Consider the following 19,051-nt stretch of genomic DNA (forward strand, 5'->3'; position numbering starts at 1 on the left):
GAGGGGGGAGAGTTACATGGGTCAGAGTACTGGGAAGGGATGTCACCAAAAGGAGAATGGTCAGAGCAGCTGAGCTTGATTACGCACTGGGGCTTTGTGAAGAGGGTCACACTGGCAGTTACCCTGAAAGTCTGGTGTAAAAGTTACAGCTTTGCCTCTCCCCGGTGTAAATACAGTCCAGGGCAAGGTTGGAGGCAGCTGTGAATCTCCTTCCCCTGGCCCCCAATGTGCTCTGCTAACACTGGGTACATCTAGAAGTCACTTATTCAACCTCTCCTACATCAGCCTTGACGAACTTGGCCAATGTATATATACTTTTTTTTGTTATACTACCTTTTGATACATAAATGCTACTATTTGTTTTTTAAAAAGGAAATAAAACAGGTACCTTGGCTGCCTTTAACAAAATTTCCCTCTCTTGTTCATCTTTTCTTTGCTTTTCTAAACGCTCCAACTGTTCAAAAAACTTCAGCTGTGATCGAACATCTGTAGCCTGTTCATACCATTCATCGTCCTGGGAAATAAGAAACAAGTCATCTTAATAAAGCTATAAATCCCTAAGTGTTAACAAACAAGATGTACATGGTGAACCAATTTATTACAATAAGAAAATGAAGCCAAAAGACTTATTTGTTATATTGTAGCTACACAAGTAATTGATAAAATTATTTAATTAACATAACATTTTAAAATACAAAATATATGGACTGATTAATCAATGTCAGAGGTACCGCACACTTAAATAAATCAAAACAATAAATTAACTCACTGAAAAACTGTGGCATTTAATTTAATAATTCAGAAGACAATTAAACCTAGATATAAACTGCAGGTCCTATATTTATAGTTAACTGGAATACAGTTATAGAAATTGTCAAAAGATATAGAATTTCAAAAAACATTTACAGCTTAAAACACAAGTTAAAACAGATCTATACTAAAAATAAAATGGACGAAAGTAAGGCAAAAAAACTATGAACACAACATCAGCACTCAACAAATAATTATTTATGACACTGGCTGCATGGGAGCATGTCAGACATTTTTATGGAGAATGAGGGAGTTATCTATTGTTTTTTATCAACATCACAATGCACCTCTGTTTATCTGCTTGGTACTATCCTGCTTTACTGCATGGAGTTAAAGTATAGGAATTTGATGGGAGGAAACAAATAGGAAACAAAATAATGGCATACATAAGGCACCGTCAGAGAACGAAATTATTGGGAAGCTATTAATTGAGGAATACCCTCTTGCCTACGCTAGCAAGGTTTATTCTTCCTGGGCCCAAACCTGGGATCAAAGGGGATACTAATGTTCCTGGCCAAGGGAAGAGAAAAAGTTGGGGATAACTGAGCAGCAGTGGCTGGAGATGAGTCTCTGAGAGACTCACACAGAGGATGTGGCAGGGTGTCTGGGCTGCTACGTACCTACCTTTGGATGAATAAACAATATGTTTATTTTTAATCACTTTAATCAGCCACTGGTCACAGACTCCTGAAAAGAAGATGTCTTGCAGATGCTAGTTAAGTACAATTGGACCTGTCGCGTTTACATAGTTGGGACGCAGCCCTTCTGTTTCCCCGAGAGCCAGTTTAAGTGTGACTGGACCGTGGGGTTGAATCTTGGAGGTGAAGGAAGACAAGCCAGTCACCTGAAGGGTCCACCTAAAAGGAACTAAGAGGGGTCCAAATTGCCACTTGCCCTGTAATCATGACCTCTTCATCTTGCTTTGATACTAGTTTAACAGGGATAAAAATATCTTTAGTATTTAAGGTTAAGGAATAAAAACTTGATTTGTTTGTTAAAGATTTTCTATTTATTACCAGTGATCAGAAACTAGCTTGCAATCTCTTACCAGCGCTCCCATAGTGTCAGATACCCAAATTATGTCACTTTTCTGTAAAATTACAATCACCAGCAATAGGCTCAAAGGACAATTTTAACTTCAAAGAAAATGTCATTGATTATTCAAAGTGTTGAACCTCTGAATTTTCAGGCTGCTGGTCTAAGAAAAATATGTGGCATTTCCCTCCATTATTAATGAAAATACACTAGATATGCATTACAAAACAGTTAACGCTGATTTAAAATTATCATTTTTCATTTCAGTTTCAGGCCAATATGCAAGATCTCATCTTTGTAGTCTCTGACGTATTCGGCGCTTGGACCAATGTTCCTTTCAGCTAATTCCATTTGTAACAGTACGTACTAATTTTTCTCACAGCCAAGAAGTAAGCAGAATTATAAGCTCTTTTAAAAGAAGGTTTACACATAAGGAAAGCAATTTCAATCCAAGATGTGGTTACCATGGTTCAGAGATAAGAGGCACTGAGAAACAGCAATTTCAACCACGACCCACTGTTAGGAACAGTTTAACTGCTGTCCCACAAGAGATTTTAGTATTGTTAATTGAAATAATCAGACAATAGTGATTTAAAGGCAACATTCCATGGACAAGTTCTATCATAGAGAAAGGCGCCTACCAACTCTCATTAACTAAGCCTGGATAAATTCTGACCAAACCATGCCACAAACAGTGCAGATATTCCACCTATAGTCTGCTCAGAAAGGAAAGAATGGATTTATTACTGAAATACCTCAAACCATATCATTGAATAGCATTCAGTACCACATCTCTACATACTTACTTTGTGCAATTCCATTCGGTGCTGTGTTACCATTGTTACTTTTTCTATCACTGTTCTCAATCGGTTTTGTGTTGCATGGGAAATAAAGGTAACTACCTCAGCGGGCACATCTGTCATTCCTAATTTTTTAGCTGAAGCAGAAAAAAAAATGAAATTAGCCTCCTAAAAACACCCCCTAACATTTCTCAGCACCATGACACAACAGCAATTACAAACACAGTACTTGAAATATCTCAAAAATGTCCCTCTTTAGTAAAGTTCCCTGGAAGGATTACTAGTCACAGTACAGAGGGGAATGGAATGTATACAGTCTTAAGGTAGTGAAAAAATAAGGTACAATATTCCTGAGAAGAAAATACAGAATATGCTGCAACAGACTATAAGGAAAGGAACATTTTTGGGGAAAACCTTATTGGGATAGCATTAGACACGCATAATAAATGGCTAGATATACATATGTTTCACGAGAGACACAAGCTGGGTGAGGCAATATCTTTTATTGGACCCACTTCTGTTGGTGAGAGAGCCAAGCTTTCGAGATACACAGCGCTCTTCTTCAGAACAGTCTGTGTCACCGATAGAAGTGGGTCCAATAAAAGATATTACCTCACCCACTTTGTCTCTCTAATATCCTGTGACCAACACGGCTATAACACCGCTGCATATATATTTCACTTTCAGTTATTCATCAACTTATTAGGTGACCATTTGAAAGAAAGTTTGGTTTAAAACATTTTTTGCTAATAAAAAAATTGGTTAAGAGTAAATTCTGAAGATATCAATAATCTTTTTTGCTTTTTCTCTTTCAAGTCAAAAGTTGCATGTAATGGATGGTTAATTATGCTTAGTCTATAAACGTAATCAGAGTTATACAAAAATGTGAACATATGGAGCTTAGTATTAAAAAATCCTACGAGTGTATTTACACTCATGCATTTTACACCACTCTAGCAATGTAAAGGGGCTTAAATTGGGAGTAAATTATATTAATACACATATTAAGGCTGCTTTACAGGACAAGAGCAGTGTGATGTGGGACTAGGGTAAATAACAATCAGGCTGTAAGCATATCATTTTCATAGGTACCTAAGTGACTTAGGAGTCTTGGAACTTAAGCTCCTAATGGATTCAGTGCTTTCAAAAATATTGCACTATTTTTGTGCAAGCAATCTGTAAATTGTATCAGCATTTCTACTATCAACCCTGTTTCTTCAGCCTGAGGGAATTAGTGAGTAACAGACCACTCTGACAGGCAGACACCATAGGCCAGCTGGGCCCAAACAGTTCCTCCTCATGAACCCCGCAACAACACTGCAATCAGAAGCTGCAGGGGATTTTTAGAGTTGTATCCTTTGACCTGCACTAGAGGAGCTCTTCTCAGATGAACTGCATTTCTTTGCAGGACTGGGTCCTACAGAAAGATATAGCAGGTTCTGTTTTAAATGACTGAACCTTAATGGCTATTTCAGACATGCAATGACATGAAAAAAAAGTTCTGCTTAACCATTGTTAAGATGAACCAACAGAAGTTAGGAAATTCAGCGTTGAGGCTGACATGTTCTTTAAAAATCTGCCTGATTACAAGTTCATAATTGTGCCTCTGGCACCCAAGAGAAAGATCTGTGCCACTGTTTTAAATCTATTTGCCTTTTGTACTATAACAGTGACATTTAATCACAATTTTTAAACATGTGTTTCATTTTGTTAAATAACGCAATCCTTGAAGGTTATTCATCATCTTTCTTCACACATTTGTGATCTCTTGAAAAGATTTGTGATTGCATTTTTAAATGCTTGTTTATTATGTAAATGAAAGTTTTAAATGGTTTTTCTTTTAAAAGGCTGGAAAGTATTTAAGAAGCTCAGTGCAGTTTATCTGAGTAACTTTCTATAATACACACACACTGGGCCAAATTCAACTCTCAGTTCTGCTGGATAAATAAGAAGTAACTTCTTTAGTTTCAATTGAGTCCATTTGGATTAATTTCAGTGTAAATGTGATCAAAATATGGCCCAATGCACATTATGTATTATAACTGCATATTTACTACACATGCTACCTGTAAAAAAATTCCTTACAATGTATTTGTCCAATATGAGACCACGAAACTTCAACTGCAATTGGATTATCTAAAAACTATAATTGTAAACTAACTAATGTTTTGAAGTTATTTTAGCATTTGCCGTTTTATGCCAAGATTATACTAAGAGCAAATATTTTACAGTCAAGTTCCTAAAAATCCACTGCTAGCCTTTGGCTGAGTGGTTGCTAGACCCATAAAAAAAGTTCTGTTTGGTTCTTGTCAATCTGTGGTGCTTGCATGTCTTGACAAATCCCTTTCCCGGCCCAGGAGCTTAGGAAAATAGGGGGACTGATAGTGAAAGTAGGGATAAGCTTTATCTTTAGTAACGCAGATAGTGTCATTATTGAATTTAAAAGTGTACCTGAACTTCATACCTTCTTCACTTTAATTTTATAGATTAAATATAATTAATAATCATGCATTAAGGAAATTTTGTCTTGAGAAAGCAAAGGCAAAACAGATTATAGATGAAATCTCCTAAATTTGCAGATGTACAGAGGAATTAAATTTTTCTTAACCAATAAAAGCAGCAACATTTATGGCACTTAAGAATTCGTCAATTTATTAAAATAATTAAAAATGCTGGAAATGCATTTCTAGACACACATTGCAAGCCTAAGTTCTGATCCTGCAAACATTTATGGACAATTAGTCCCAATGGGTAAGAGTTCGTAGGACTGGGATCTTACATCCTATTCTTCTCAATGGAACTCCCTTTGTAGAATCAGGAAAAAGATTCTTAGGGAAATCAATGGGCATTCTGTGCATGGATTGGTGGCTTTGCCCCACTATTAACATACAAAGCTCTAAAGATTACATGAGGTTTATACACAGTCCTAGTATTTGTATCATCATTAAACTGAACAACTTTTTTTTTAAATTGAGAGTATGAACGTGTGCTTAAATACAAGATGTTACATGGAAAAGTTCACACCCTGAAAGCATTTCCTGAATTGCTAATTAGAAAGATAATTTTCATTTAAAAAGGAGGGGACAAGCGAATAAAAACAGGAGAAGTTTAAAAACAAACATTTTTTTGTGAAGTGTTCATATTTTTTCAGCCAAACTCAACAGCAGTAAACCATCACATGTCTAAAAAATGAAGAAGAATCAGTGAACAGTAGTTTTAAATTGATATATACTTCTGTTATTTTAATGATGTGATTTAAAATGAACTGGCAGTCTTCAGCATCACCCTTGGCTTTATGTCAGCAATGGGTTTGGTTCAGTCAATCACTGACATTACTGAAACAGTGAGCTGCCATTCACCAGCAGGGGGCACTGCAGTGATTTCTTTCTTTAGGCTATAGCACAATAGAAAGTCGGTTGATTAAAAATGCATATTTCAAACAAAACTGTCATGATATAAGACTTACAACAACCATCTTCTAACAAAGTGGTTTGGCATTTTTTCCATATGCACCACTATACAGCATTCTCTGCTACACAAAATTATTCATATATCGAAAATGCTGAAGTAATAGAGCCCAAAGTGAAAACTGTTTATGAATTCTGTTCCTAGATACGGCTATTGTAACTGAATTTATACTAAGCCATATGAAAAAGATTGTTTCCTGCAGCCTTTTCTTTCCCCATCTTTTCTTCAAGTTTTTGTACTGCAGTGTCTCTTTAAATCTGTATTTTATTACATCACTACAGTACATCATTCTCACATTTCCCAGAGCTGAATTCACTATGTCAACACATTTCTGATACTAATTTTTTTTTAAAGACACTCTGAAGTCCTCTCAAGGTTAGCTTAGGCTGACAATGGTTTCACACTGTAGGCATAACCATAGGGAAGTTAGCAATATGTTTGTATGTTTTTTAATTCATCTTAGCTGCGACACTAAATTTAAAAAAATTCTCTTGGCCCTTCATTTGTTCTCTGATCTACATGTGGAACTAAAATTACTGAGAGCTGTACATGTAACTGAAGGCAGAATTGGGCCATTTGATTCTGTTGATGCAACCCTTACTCATGCAAATAAAGGCTATGTCAACATTAGAGACCTTGCAGGAGCATAGCTGTACCAATGCAGCTGTGCCACTGTAATATTTCTTATGTAGCTGCTCTATGCCAATGGGAGAGAGCTCTCCTGTCAACATAATTAAACCATCCCCAATGAGCGGCGGTAGCTAAGTCGGCAGAAGAAGCTCTCCTGCCGACGTAGTGCTGTGAACACTACCTCTTATACTGGCAAAACTTATGTTGCTCAGGGTGTTTTTTTTCACTCCCCAGAGAGACATACGTTTTGCCGATGTAACTGGTAGTGTAGACTTGACCTTTGTCCTTGAAGTCAATGGGTGTACCCATGTATGTAACTATTTGGGTGAGGAAGATTCAACAGATCAAACCCTTATTAAGCATATACGTTTATGCAAACGTATCTAAAACTGTCAGTCAATAAAAAAATAAACCTAGTCACAACTAAAAGGATCTAGTAGAAGGATTCCAAGACAAAAAAATTCTGTTAGACAACCTAGGGGTTTTTTTTTTGTTTGGTTGGTTGGTTTTTTTCTGAGAAACAATGTTATAGCAATAATATGTCCTTGAATTTCAGATTAGTAAAACCACAGTTCCCATTTTCCAGGGCTCTAATTCCAGAAATATGACTATCTTGCTCTGATCACAATGGCATTTCCCAATTTTGAACATTTTCATTCTAGCAAAATAAAAAATTAGGCACTTTTTTCTACCCATATAGCTCTTGGTTAAGTTTTTCATTATAAGAAAAAAACAGAAATGCAGCACAGGCTTTCCATAAACTGAATTTAATAGCACCAAACAAAGAGCAAGAAAAAGACCAGAAAAAAGGTCATTTAAAAATAATTACAACTGAACTTGTCATCACTTAACCACTGTGATGTCACAAAATCTCTCTTCCCCCTCTAGGTCCTTTTAGCAAAGAAACATGAAATGGGGCAGGATGGTTGAAGTCCTGTTGGGATTATAAACCAAAAGCAGTGAGTATACCAGTGCTGGGAGGCTACATAAACACTCTGGCTCCTTGAATAAAAATGGAAGAACTGTGTGATTGCAAATATACTTCTCAATAAATTGTACAATTTTACACACACTAGGCAAAGAATAACCTGGTCATTATGAACTTTATATAAAGTCATGCATACATCTCCTGCCAATCCCTTCTCAAGATTCACTTCTGCTGTAATGCTCTAAAGAAATCAACCAAGTAAAGGCTATGATGAGGGGCAGATAGAGGTAACTGACTCATTTTATTAATAATTTTTTGAAAATGCAAATGTATATATATGTAAAAAGAAAACAAGTACTTGTGGCACCTTAGAGACTAACTAATTTATATGAGCATAAGCTTTCGTGAGCTTATGCTCAAATAAATTTATTAGTCTCTAAGATGCCACAAGTACTCCTTTTGTTTTTGCGAATACAGACTAACACGGCTGCTACTCTGAAACCTGTATATATATATATGTGTAAACATTGCATGTATTTGATTAGATGTATCTCTCTCCTGCACCATCCTTCATATATGTCTTATTCTTCTTAGACTGTAAGCTCTTTTGGACTCTGACCATACTTCTGCATATGTTTAGAGACTAACCTTGACTGTGGCACCTTGTCACTACTGCAATGTAAATATTAAAAAGTACTCACATCTTAAACTGGATGTGTGCAAAGAGAGAGGGAACTAATATTAGAAAAAGGGTTAACTCTTTTGTTTACCAATGGATTTTCTCTTCTTTTTGTTGAAAAAGCTATTCTTTTCTTTTATTCAGAAGTGGAATATCCAGCCATACAGATTAAAAAAAGTTTAGGAACAGAGTGACTTTGCCTAAATACTGGTAGCCCTAATATTTTGGAACTTCTTACATACAGCTTGCAGCTTTGTGACCAAAAGACTGCACATATGGTAGTGGGTGGATGCAAAATACACACAATTAAAAATTCTAACAACTTTAAAAGATTGATCTGTAATTTAAACAAGTATTTCATTACAAGCTGCTTTGTTTTTACATTTGCTAAAATATATGGTGTACTTAAAAGCTAACATATTTCTAGGTCTTTACAATAACCTTACCAGTTAACAATCCTGCAATTTCTCTAGACCTGCTGTGAAGACGTAGAGTGGAAGAGCATCACCAAGGATATCAGTGGAGACTGAGCTGGAGCAAAGTAATGCTCCAAGTTACAACCTTGGCAGATATCCCACTTGGATTTGAGTTTCTCATATTTTTCTTACAAGGTTTAGTGATAGTCAAAATCACGTTCCTCATCCATGTCTTCTTAGCCAAACCTCCACTGCACCAGATCTGTACATGAGGCATTAAATAACTGGTGACCAACTGCCTCAAAAGTGTTATTTCATGTAGCAAGAAACAGATTCTCCTTGCTCTCAGAGCAGCCAATAAATGCAAACACTCAACTCCAAGGGGTGTCACACTCATATACAAAAGAGTGAGAAGATTTTAGCAGGTATATATTCCGTATAATGAGGTAAAACCAGTGGTGTAAGTACGGTGGTACATTCCGGTACACAGTAACAGTAAGATATTTGTAGCTGGTACGGTGTACCGGAAAGACACAGGAGGAGCCCTCCCCCAGCTCTTTCACGCAGCTGTGCCTCAAGTCCTTCTGCCTGGGGTCTGTACAGCAGAAGTCTCCAGCGCAGCGGGAGGAGAACAGAGCCCCCTCTCCTTTCCCCCCCCCCAGGTAACGATGGATGTGGATCATGGGGAGGTGACGGGAAGAGCATGCGGGTCCCAGGCTGGGGGCAGGGAGGAGTCATGTGCGGGGTGACATGGGGAGGTCACACGGGCCTCCCCTTTGTGTCCTCTCATGAGTGCAGTGTACCGGCAAGCAATGATTTCTACTTGCACCACTGGGTAAAACAACCTGGTTATATATTCAAATGTGTTAAGATCAAACTATGGTTCAACCAACATTCACTCAAAACTGTAAGATGTAGCAACACATGCACAGCAAGTATAAAAATTAGAATAGATCTTGTAAAAGAAAAATAACCTCACACTTTTTATATAAAAGAGTTTATATTAATGTTAATTATGTATGATAGGCCTCAACAACCTCAGAATCAACATACAGCAGTATTATCCTGATACTGGCATATAAGTCACTAAAACCTGAGATGTACTGTTTTTACAAATGTAAGTGCCTCAGAATTTTTACTGACAAATTTCAGGTCATGAGTAATGAGAATTTTAAAGTTTACCACTGTCTGCTTAGTTATACTGGAAGTCATAAGGTCTAACAGTTTTGTTATGATTCAACTGTAACTATTTTGTTGACAAAACTACAAGCTGAAAGCTTCAAAAAACTTATATTTTCTACTATTTAAAAACGTTGAAAAGAGATGCTATATTAATCTTTGCAGATAAGGTTTTAAAGAATCAAAAGCTATTTTAATGATTTATACTTTAAGAGGATTGACAGGACTGAGATGCAAGAGAAAAATTGTTTTTATTTTCAAAACATCAGGTCTGACCTTGGTTACTGATGTGATAAACTACTGAAAATCTGTAGTGTTTTTGCATATTTAAGTTACAAACAGACAATCTTAAAAGAACAAGTTAAAAACAATTTAGAACATCAAAATGCATTTAGGACTAGGCTCTGTCTGGACCTAGCATAGGTAGTCTAGGAAAGAGCACAATTACCCTTCCTCTATTTGAGCCCTATACAAAGGTCAGGAACAACTGCAGAGAGCACTCTGCCAGCACCACCGCAGTGCTAACCATTCAAAATGTATTAGTAGTCCTTCAACGTTTAATTCCTTCTTTCATAGAATTCCCTCTTCCACATCCCTCAATCTTCCTCTTGCTCTCCCTTAGACTTTATAGTATTAGAAAGAGAGAAAGCCCAGAATGTATTGTATGGCTGTATTATATTAAGCTCAATGGTCCATCTCCTACAGAATACAGCCAGTTCCCAAACACTATTGTGTTCATAGATCAGTAGAGAAAACTGTTTTGGAGAGCAGGGACTATCGCATGAATTAGGGAAAGAACAGATTGTTAACACAAGGGGTTCTTAATCTGTCCCACCACCTTGTAATTAGCTCAGATACTCTGGTTACCATCTCCAGACCAGAGGAAAAGCTCTGTGAAGCTCGAAAGCTTGTCAATTCCACCAACAGAAGTTGGTCCAATGAAAGATATTACCTCATCTACCTTGCCTCACTCACATCCTGGGACCAACGTGGCTACAACAACATTGCAAGGAACTTGGGAGGCTTATCTAGACAAGTAAGATGATTGAGATGCAGGGATCTAATAAGCATGTCTATGGGGGACAAAAAAAGACGTGGTATCTGGACAGCAAAAGAGGCTGCCAGTCTGACCAGATGGGTTACAGAAGAGTTTGCTTTTTTCCCTCCTCTGTAACTAAACGGATAAATCCTTGTCTCAAGTAGTTTAAAGAGAAGTGTAAATCTAGATGTGCTAAACAAATAGTTCTCTTAAATTCATTTTCTCTTTTTTAATAAATCTTTTTATTAAGATTTCTGTTAAGTAATTTCATGCAGATGTCACCAAAGAGAAAAGATTCCTGTGTTGTTTATGATGGCTCACTTGCTATGGAGTTAGATAAAAGAGGCTATTAGAGGGACAAGCAGGAAAATCAAAACAATAACATATAAAAGAATCCTTGAGGAAACAATGGGAAAACTGTTAATTGTGGAATATCCACTACTGGCTCCATCCAGGTTAGAATGGTTTACTCTTCCAAGGTTAATCCTGGGCTCAAAGTAGGATACTAAACCATTATAGGACCCTGAGCCTAAAAAAGGAAGGGCAGGGAGATTGAGTGAATTGAGACAGGTGACCAGGGAGCGTCAGCGAGTGCTGACACAGATGCAGAAGTCACCCAGATTGATCAAAAGTCGGGCTCTGCAGAAAGTAGGCTGTAACTTGGTTCCCTAGAGAATGGGGGACAGCAAGTCTAAGTCATGTCTACCTAGGGGCTTGAAGGGAATGCCAAGCATAGGTATGTACACAGGCCTCATTTTACATCAATTTCTGATTGCTGTGCACCTTTTGGCACAAAAATCATACTTTGTTTTGAAGAAACTGCATGCGTCACTGTATACTATCAAAGGCTCGCAAAGGGAAACCCTTCCAGGGGCTAACCCGTTAAGCCTAGAAAGTACCAAGAGTGGCAACATAGAATATCCCAGAGACCCAGTCAGACGGTGGTTGCATTACAGGATCCCAACCCAAAGAGCAGTGGAGGCACAGACCTGTCATTTGAAACGGGTGCTCTGGGAGGACTACAAAATGATCTTGAAAGGCGCAGCCTACCTGGGACAATGATGCTAACTTCTAAAACTACACCCATCCATTGTGCATGTCTAATATTGGAGAAAAACTTGGCAAGCCAAAAAACTGTTCATTATGACAACTGAAAAATTTGTCAATGAACCCCAGTTTAATCTGGTTTCTGAAAGCAGTAGAAGCACGATATGTAGTGGTCTAAGAAGTGTAACGGTATTTTAAAACAAACCATATTTTTACATTCCCATGAGTGCAGCATGAAAACCTCAAGTCAGATGATTCAATACTGAGAGGGAGAGAGAAAGACTGTGGAGAAGCCTTTAAGACGAATTACAGTGTTTTCTGGAAAAACATTGCAACGTTAGTTAGTCTAACACATTTTAGAAACTGTATTACCTTTCCCTTTTTTCCTTTAAAGATCCTTGATGTTGCTGCTCATTGACCAATGACTTCCCCCTCTACAAAGATGTCCCAGCATGTTTTGAGAGTTGGTGACGTTAGTACCACCACTAGAGCATGGAGTCTGCCTATGGGGATAATGCAAGTCAGCTTTATTGCAATATTGAATGGTTCTCTGAGGTTTTCTTTTTATTGTTCTTATTTTACATCCTATCTTTATACTGACAAGCTATACATGAGGTGGAGAGTACCACCAGGATGCATCTTTGGGAAATACTGCTCCAGCTCAACCCTCCTTTGCAAATATCAATAACTTCAAGCCATTCACAGGCAAACCCTTATTTTGAGGCAGCAGGTGGTGTTGTGGAAAGCCATGAAGGCTAGAACCATCCTCCAGAGATAGCAGGATCTTTAAGGAAGACCATTACATGGGATTCATAAAACAAAAGCATGGTACTATGCTGAAGACAGTACTTTAATTCTCTACGTGTTTTGGGGACTAAGTAGTATGACCATGTTCTCAGTTCTATTACAATAAAATCCCACCAAAAATAGTAATTATGACAGCTGCAGCTGCATTTTATTTATAAATACTGATGTTCTGAACAAATCTAAATTTCAGCTTATTTTGAGGGACTACGTTTTGGTGGAAGAACATCAATACTGGTATGTAAGTTAGCCATACAGTGTGCAAGTAGCACTGCTGAAAGCATAAGAGAAGCTATGCTGTGTTGTTGCACAGAAGAACAATAAAAACAAAACCTTAGAAATACACAAAAAATATTGAACAAAAGCTGTCTTACTTTTATAGAAAGGCAAACTCCAGGCTCTCTAGTGGTACTGATGTTACCAGTCCCAGGCATGCTGGGACATCTTGTAGAACAGGAAGTCTAATCGTGGATCTATTAAAGAAAATAGAACAATACAATTTAACAGTTTGTTGAAATGCCTACTAATTATGCTTATTATCAGCAGCATTGCTAAATAAGATCAGAACATTTTTTTCTTTTTTCAAGGAAATAGTTAAAGGTCACCATTTAACAAAATTTGGTTGCCCTAAAATGTTTGACGTTATCAGATGCAAAAAAAAAATAAATAAATAAAATAAAAAAGTAGTCTCTATACAACAGGCACAATAAACACATTTTCTTGTCCTCTCTCAACACACTAGCTTTGAAGATCCGGGCATGCACGTTAAATATGTAGAACTACTGCAAAATTTCTAATCTGAAATTTTTAGCAAATTAATTCAATGAGATAATTACCCTTTTACTTCCACTGACAGATCTGTGCATTCCCTAACAGTGATATGAAATTACAGACATTTCAAACGCTAAATTCATATATACATCCACCACACAGTCTGTGTCATGTCTCTACAAATGACATTAAGGATCCTTTATGGGAGCTGGAAAAGGTTCCCAGACTTGGCATGCAAACAATCTTTCAAATTAAACGATACGATACCTAATACAAAACCTCTTGTTAAAAGAGGCAGCTGGGATCAGGGAATTTCACTGATGGGATCAGGACTGCCCATGTTGTTAGAACAATACATGACTCCACAAGGCTACGCTTGAGGAGGACTAACATTTCCTAGGTACATTATGCAAATATTAAAACTACCTCCAAAACAGTCAAGGGTAATTTCCACAGATATGCGGGGGAGGGGAGGGTCATGACAGAAAGATGCTGGTAGATAAACTGATATGGAAAGGAACATTTCTGTTTGAAGGCAAATCAGTTCAAGAATAAAAAGTTAAAGTCCAATGGTGAAAACAACAAAATCTTTTCAATGTGACAGAGGAAAGCAGAAGGAAAAAGTAATACACAGTTATTTCATGGGCAATCACATGGCTTAAAATATGAGAACAACAGCTATAATCTAACCAGATATAAAAGCCATTAACAGTAAACCAAACACAGACATAAGTATACTTTTACGTTACCACTGTTCCATATCTAAAAGAGCATCATCAGTAGTACAAGTACCATCTTATTCAAACACAAATGTCACTGTTGATAAACAGGCAGACAAAATAGTGATGACAGAATGCCTATATTTATTATTTATTAAACTAATAACAAATGCTCAGAGAAAATTAGACAGAAGGCTCTAAAACCTATTGGAACGCTCTTCATGGAACAAGGCCAATCAGATTTTCTAGGCAGTTCTAACACAATATCAAATGCCCTCTAGAGCATTCCGATTATTTAAAAAACACACACAAAAGCACGTGCGCGCGCACACACACACACACACAGAGCTGTTTTACTCTGTGATGCCATTACTGTGTACCTCTAGAATGTAGAGTCCTAGAAAAGCTTTTAGTTCTCAGATTTTTCTTTCTGTGTGTTGTATCATGCATTCATGCAGTAGGCACAAGAACCAAGGATGTGTTTATGAAGAATACTCATTTAGACAGAAGAACAGTCAATATTCTGGCAGACAGAACTTAGAGATATCATACAAGAAGAGTAAGAACAGGGTATATCTAAATTATGTTGAACCTAATCCTTGCAATTTTTAACATTGACAAACAATGGTTTCAAAGTATCACACAGAGCTACTCTGCAGATACTATGTTTAAGAATAACCTCTGGCCTCCTACTATCTTGGCCATTAGAACCTGGACACATTAAAGAGATGCATTTTCAGATTTCTTGAAGGCTATATTTCCCTGCCAAGAGATTTATTTAGAATAAGCAAGGTGCTACAATACTCATATTAATAGGGAAAATTAGGCACATTGTGTCTTGTCAAGTAAGAGTTTTCTTTGCATAAAACAAGGAGGTATAAATACTTGATCACTGATCACCAGACAAATCTTTAAGAAAAATTAATTTCATAACTCAAAATTAACAATAACTTTGAATGAATGGGGGATGAAAACAAAGCTATCATGATTCTTTAATAAATATTGAAATAAGGTGGATAGTTACTCTCAGTTAGATATGGCTGATAGTAGATTTTACTTCCCTCACTTCCTATAACAAAATATATACATATGTTTTTAAGTACTTCACACTTTGAATGGTTCTGGTTAGCCAACTGCCCTATACCGAGAGAGAAAGAGAGAGAGCAAGGAATAGCATAAGCCAAAGAACAATATTTCAGGCTTATGTTTCATTATTCTTGCTGTAACTGAGTTATTTCATGGCCATGTCAGTCTAACCTATGACATTTTGGAGTAGTCAAACTAAGAGCAAGATATAGACTGTGGTGTTCTTTGGTTGGGTTGTAAATAGAAAAGGAAGTCAGGTGGAGTCAAGACTGAGCTGTGGGAATTCGTATTTTCTTACAAATCCTAAGATTACCAGGAGATTGCATTTTGGTGACCTGGAACCCCAAAAAAGGGCTTTTTGAAGGCCAAATAAAGTTATAGGGCTCATCATTTCTACAGAGACCAAGTACAGGTGACATTCTCCTAAACAGTTTTTCAAGAAAGAAGGTGTGTGAGAAAATATTTTTACCCCATTGTCCCATTTAATGGGCTAATATTAAGAAAAGGAAAATTTAGGATGACTATCAGAATTTCCACAGAAAATGGGATGTGTTACATTGCAGAATAGGTTCCCCCAAAAAACAATAGGGATAGGAACCAATTACTAACAATATTTATAATTAGGCCAGATGATACACTACAAAATGAACAACTGAGAACGATCCTGCATTGGCAAGAAAATGGACTAGTTGCCTCACCAGGCTTTTCCCCTCATGTACAGCTTTTACAATCCTTCAAGTTTTCTTGAAGGCCCACTAAAGTTGTGCAAAGAGTAAGGTTAATGCCTCTGTTGTTTAGCCATTGTTATGGTCAAGTCATATATTTTGTATAACTTCTCATTTACCTTTCATGGTTCCTACAGTGTATGCAGTTCTTATTTTGTTCCTGTGTGTTAACAGTGATCGTGGATGTTTTTTGCTTCCTTCTCTTCTTGTAGCTTTTCCCTTTTGTCTCAGTTTTAGTTGTCAATGTATATAAACAAATTCTTCTTTTGTTTCACCCTTTATTTGTGTCCTCTTACCTTCATTTAAATGCAATATAAAATAAACTGTAGCCTAATTTTTATCTGCCCTCACAATCAAGCAGCAATTATACATAAGATGAATCACGGTGATTCTACTTTTACCAGAACTGCTACTGCGCAAAAAGAGTAAACTCACTCTTACAATTATCCACTTTGGAGCTGTGACACATTATGTATTGTGGTCCTGCCAGTTTACTGCACAATGGAAACTCAATTCAAAGAATGTCCATGTAACAGCTACTGTTTAAAAGCTAGTAAAGCTAAGAGATAGTCCCTATCCACCAAAAACTAGTCAAAGAACAACTCAAAATTTAAAAAAACAAAAACAAAAAAACAAGCACAAATTATCCAACTTTATTTTTCTGTTTTCTCTCCGAAATGAAAACTAGTAACTATCACTATTATTTATTGGGTAACTGCAGCCATGGCATGGGGCTAATAAATTTTTCTCGACTCATCAAGGAAACACTACCCAGGTGTGCTAACGGAACAAGCATAAGGGTCTGTCAAGTAAAAACATACAGCACAAGCAGGCACAAGAGAAACTGTAGCCTGTCAAAAAAGAAGAGGCAGAGTGTTGTGTGCGCCATTGTGTTGTGCACGCCACTGTGTTGTGCTGCCACGCAGAAGAATCAGGTTTTAAACTTTATGATTCTGGGTAGAGTCGCAACAGAATACATTGCCTGGTGCAGAAACATTCATTCTAGATTTTGAATCAAGACAGAGGTTGAATCATCAAAATCCTTGCCTTCATAGATGAACAAATAGCAATAATTACTAGCCAAAGATGACAAGACACAAAGGCACATAGAGAAGGAAGTAATTTAGGCAATAAACTAGTGTCTTTGCATTAATGCACCTTTCAGCTATTTCTTATATTTAGAAGGGTCAATAATATTTATATTTAAAATAAACAATGGACTATAATTCTGTCAAGTTACTGTAGAGATAAGAATGTACAATATTTTAAGAAGAAACCTCTTTTACTATAACTTTGAGGCATTTGGCTGGTGGTAACTGCCAAAGACTGCATAGCATCTGCTCTCACTTTAGCAGTTTATATTCTGACTCTAGTGAATGGAAGCATAATCTCTGAAACAGCCTTTGGGGAATACTACTGAGTTTCTCTACAGAGCTCTTGCTCAGAGATGAGAGAGCGGGGGATTAATATTACAGAAAACTTGAAAAAACCAGCTTCTGAGACAGGAGTGAATAGCAGTGTCCTGATACTGTACATACCAAAGTTCTTTCTTTTACTGGGACATTAGAAAGGTGCCCTAAATACTAAAGTGATTATTAAATATGAAAAGCTTTCAAGATGGAAAAAGCTTCCCAATTTTAAGCCATATTCAGATAAATTAATGTAAGAAAAAAAGTGAATTTTACCTTGTTTGTCAATAGGCATAATACAAAAACATGAGATAATAGTGGGTCCAATATCTGAGACTTTCCTTTTCCTAGTGTGTCTAAGAATGTGACAGTCTCCTTTGTTTAGTCCTTGTGTACCTAGGCATACCAACAGTGGTCAGACTGATTTTGTGATACTCATACAATCCCATTATTTTAAGTGCCCCGTAGCACAAACTACTGAATTTTGTGTGGTCCTCTGAGAGCAACAAAATCTGGCCACACACAGTGAAAACAAAGCTTTTAAAGCTTCAAACTCAGCTGCAGGAATTCTCTCCTCAAGAGCCATGGATACTAAATAGTAGCCACTAGTGAACCCCAAAGCCACTTTCAAAACTACAAAAGACTTTATATAAAGCCAAAATAAAGCTCTAGAAACAGCAGCAAGAGCTCACTATGAGCAACCACTCTCTTGGATTCCCTGCTTTTGAGAAGCAAATCCCTGCAGCTGCTTTTAAAAGCTTTGAAAGTTTCATTTTCAATTATCAAAGCCAATAAAGTTTCAAAAAACAGCCACAGGGATTTGCTTCTCTGAGGAGCAAACCCCAAAAGGCAAATGGTGAGCAGTGTGCTGTGTTCTGTGGCTCTTAAAGTATGTACAGAGTCTTCTAAGCCCGACACTTCAAATTACAACTCCATGTTGGGCTGCAATTGTTATACCCAGAAGAATTAATTAAGGCTTGCATGGCAACTTTATTAGCGACTTTCCAGTTATTTTCATACAGTTTTTAGGTCTCATTTTCTTTGCTTTTTGTTTTGTTGCACCAGTATACAGTACAATTACAGCAGGCCTAACAATGGTGCTTCCAAAGACTTGCACTAAAAGCTTGTGGATTTCATAATCTCAGACAGCAACCACCAGATTCCCAAAAATTTGCACTACTATTTTCTTATAGTAACTTCATATGATGACATCATCATAACAACATTGGAATAAGATAATTGTGGACTTACATGGCATTTATTTCCTCACTACAGCCCCAGTACTGCAAAGGGACTACTTACAGTGCATAAAGCAAAGCACATGAATATGTCTTTGTAAGATGAGGGTCTGTCATAGTGTAAAATTTACGTAAAATTTACGCCATACATTTACGCTGAATTTACGAAGTATGAGATTAAAGGTAAAATTTCCAAAGCCACCTAAGTAACATAAGAGCCTAAATCCCACTTTCAAAGGTGACTTGGGCATTGAAGAACCCACGTCTC

At 37.0% G+C, this 19,051-nt stretch overlaps 1 protein-coding gene and 1 long non-coding RNA gene across 2 annotated transcripts in view; both read right to left on the reverse strand.

Annotated features, from left to right (window-relative positions):
• The window catches only part of LOC141996592 (transcription initiation factor TFIID subunit 4-like), a 187,394-nt gene that overhangs the window by 116,037 nt on the left and 52,306 nt on the right, over positions 1-19,051 (reverse strand). The window contains exons 11-12 of the mRNA XM_074968744.1: positions 2,652-2,782; positions 389-514 (exon numbers count right to left, since the gene is read on the reverse strand). Coding sequence (XP_074824845.1) covers positions 389-514; positions 2,652-2,782 — 257 coding nt within the window. The remainder of the gene's footprint in view (positions 1-388; positions 515-2,651; positions 2,783-19,051) is intronic.
• On the reverse strand, positions 8,911-13,313 carry LOC141996596 (uncharacterized). Its single transcript, XR_012641573.1, has 3 exons — positions 13,210-13,313; positions 12,404-12,534; positions 8,911-9,028 (listed from the first exon to the last, which is right to left on the reverse strand). It is a non-coding gene; the product is annotated as an uncharacterized LOC141996596 (long non-coding RNA).

The sequence above is a fragment of the Natator depressus genome, chromosome 12 (genome assembly GCF_965152275.1).
Source record: "Natator depressus isolate rNatDep1 chromosome 12, rNatDep2.hap1, whole genome shotgun sequence".
Lineage (NCBI taxonomy): Eukaryota > Metazoa > Chordata > Testudines > Cheloniidae > Natator > Natator depressus.